We start from the raw sequence: 3,013 nt of genomic DNA, 5'->3' as shown, positions 1-3,013 counted from the left end.
TTCTTAAAAGGTCTAGCACAAAACCAATGAACACTGATCAGCAAATTCTTCAGTTTGAATACAAAACTTTTTAACTCCAAATTTAAGATAGAGGGAATTTTCTTTTGCTTTTTCAAATTATTTCACCAGGGAACCAATGTGTCATTGAATTTTTTTTCTTTAAACAAAGCTAAAGGTCACATAATTGATTCGAATGAATAAATCAATCCAAAAAAAGCGATTTTTAAGTGTATAAAGAAAAGTCATTTAACTTACCATGATTGTAGAGTTTTCTTGGTTTTACACAAAATGTGAAAAAAGTTTGAACCGTCAAGGTTTTATCCTCACGTGAAGCTGTAAAGTGCTCTGTGAGAAAACAGGTAATGGCGTCCGCACCGGTCTCTCGCAATTTATACCTCATTGCCCTGGAAACACAAGACATACGGCGCATACTGATTGGTTAATTCAAATTCTGAGCACATTCGGAAGTGCAAGGTGTACAATTATCTTCGTTAATCGACAGTGTAAAGGTTTGAGGTATTCCGCATAATATTGACAGACATCTGTTGTTTACGTTCATTGATCTGGAAAGTACCCGAGGGTATACGAACGGTTTTGACGACCATGTTTTATTGATTGACGACCGTTAACTGTAGGTTTAAAGATCTTCGGGAATGAAATTCTTTTGTTTGATAGATTAAAGTTTAAAGGACAGAAAGTTTGTTGTATGCCCGCACTAGGTAACGCCGTCAATCCCGCGAAATTACCTGAGGCCCCGACAGGTTAATTTAAAAGATAAATAGGTCTGAATATTTAAATGCGCATTGTGTTACACGTTTAGACAGTATTACTGGGTTTAGATTACAACATAAAAAATTAATAACGAATTGTAAAAGAAAGTAACAAATTAAAGTATTCAGCCGAAAGAATAATATGGGATTATGCATGCTGAGAGACGAATTTTTACAATTGATTTAGATTGACATTATGAATATTTTTGCTAAAAAGATAATATCTCTTTTGATTTTATAAGTGTTTCGTGTCATGGGTTATTTTATTTACATTTATATATATATATTTATATGTATTTTAAAATCCATTCGAATACCGGTATATATATATATATATATATATATATATATATATATATATATATATATATATATATATATATATATATATATATAGCGGACTCAGTATATTTACCATTACTACAATTGTACATACATGTATATGTACATGACATGTGTAAACTTGTGTTATGAAGAAAAATAAAAATTGTACTTGAACATAACAAAACGTTATGGTATACACCAATGTTCACGGTATTTACTCAACCATCCCAGTTCATATAATATTTTTTAAACCCCATTTTACAAATTAAAACGAATTTTCATTACAGGAATATGAAGCTCTATATTTAACAGTTTGTAATCAGGTCTTTAACCTTATTTTTTAAAAAAAATGCAATAAAAAAGTTTCTTTGTGCCGCTAGTTAATTAACTGAAAAATTGTAACATTAGGATATCCCAGCGTACTTAATTTTATGTGTAACCATAACCAGTTTATATGTCAGAAGGGGACTGGGGAGGGGGGGATTACCGACTACCTATTCCCTAAGCAGTTGTAGGAGCGCGGTATCGTTGAAGTCTACCGTGAAAAGTGTAAAGCATTGTCAATAACGTCAAATTGTTATAAAATCATGAATGGGCACATTTTCATAACCAAACCCAACCTATAGCTAAATGTATTTGACCGATTATAATTACATGAACAGATTTGGAATTTGATTTAATTCTTTACCTCCATAGATGGATTTAAAAACCTTGAGACCATCTATTAAATATGATCGATTGATCACACAAAATAGTTGCTATTCATTGACGTAGAAACTTGAATTGCATTCTGGCGCGATCAGATATTTCACTGAAAATATTTAAAGTGCAATAACGTCTACACACTAAGCTATTTCATGGGAGGGGGTAGTTAAAAAGTTCGAGTACATTGAGGCAATGAAGTTCATTTAAGATTAAAGTGGTACACTGTATACGTAGCTACCTCTACACCCTGTCACCACTGCGCATGCATAAGAGTTTTCTCAGCTTATAGTCGTAACTAAGATTTCTCTGTTTTCCCAAGTTTTCATAGCTAAAGGAAATTCCAATTTGTAAACAAAATTTATATCTTTTAATCTGATTAATAAAAGTTCATTGAATATCATCGTACACATTCCTTGGTGTATTAGTAAATTTTTGTACTAGATTAGCAAATCAGCTTTTACAACCTTTTTGGTTGTATAATAAAGAATCCTTTAATCAAGAAATACATCCAAGCAGTTGTGGCTAGGAAAACCGAAACACTGAACCAGATAATGGACAGGGCTGGTAATGATCCCCCTCCCAATATTTGAAAAGTTGACAGGGAGTTTCACATATATATACCAAGAAGGATAACTCCAAATTCCTTTGTCTATATATATGTGTTGATGGAATTACTTGCCCTTTATTTTGTAAAGAACGTTCAACCACACAAACATATACATGTAAATAAAATAAAGTGGATATGTATCAATATATGACTGGACGCTTAAGTTTAACATTAGGTATTGTTCTTTTTGTATGCTTTTGCATATTTCAGATATTATCAAGGGGTTGGAGTGGAGGATCCACCAACAATTGGGACCCCCCCCCCCCAAAAAAAAAAAAAATGGCAAGCAAACCAATATTTTAAAAAAAAAACCCTTATCTGCCCAAACTCGAAAAGGGTTGTTGTTGTTAGGATCTTCCACTTTTTTATTAATGCAGTAAAGTGGGGCACACTGTACTTTCACCATACTGTAACTAAATCTTGAAAATACAATTTACATTTCATAAGTTGACAAATCGCAAGTAGAGCGGCATATGAATTACACTTAAATGGCATTTGACACGACTTTCGTTTACAATTGTACACATGACAAATTAATTAAAAAAAATGAAATAAAACTATTGACAAAGTATGACATTATGATTCACAATCTACAAATAAAGGTCAA

General features: G+C 32.1%; 1 protein-coding gene across 1 annotated transcript in view; it reads right to left on the bottom strand.

Moving 5' to 3' along the window:
• Positions 1–411, bottom strand: part of LOC133194036 (tubulin alpha-1A chain) — a 2,553-nt gene extending 2,142 nt beyond the window's left edge. Inside the window, exon 1 of the mRNA XM_061329958.1 lies at positions 256–411. Within this exon, the coding sequence (XP_061185942.1) occupies positions 256–258 (3 nt within the window). The 5' untranslated portion in view covers positions 259–411. The remainder of the gene's footprint in view (positions 1–255) is intronic.
• Between the last annotated feature and the right edge of the window lie 2,602 nt (positions 412–3,013).

The sequence above is a fragment of the Saccostrea echinata genome, unplaced genomic scaffold (genome assembly GCF_033153115.1).
Source record: "Saccostrea echinata isolate AGI-Se365-2 ecotype Australia unplaced genomic scaffold, CSIRO_AGI_Sech_v1 ptg000028l, whole genome shotgun sequence".
Classification (NCBI taxonomy): domain Eukaryota; kingdom Metazoa; phylum Mollusca; class Bivalvia; order Ostreida; family Ostreidae; genus Saccostrea; species Saccostrea echinata.
Note: the sequence above shows the minus strand (reverse complement) of the source record. Positions and strands in the feature narration are given on the sequence as shown.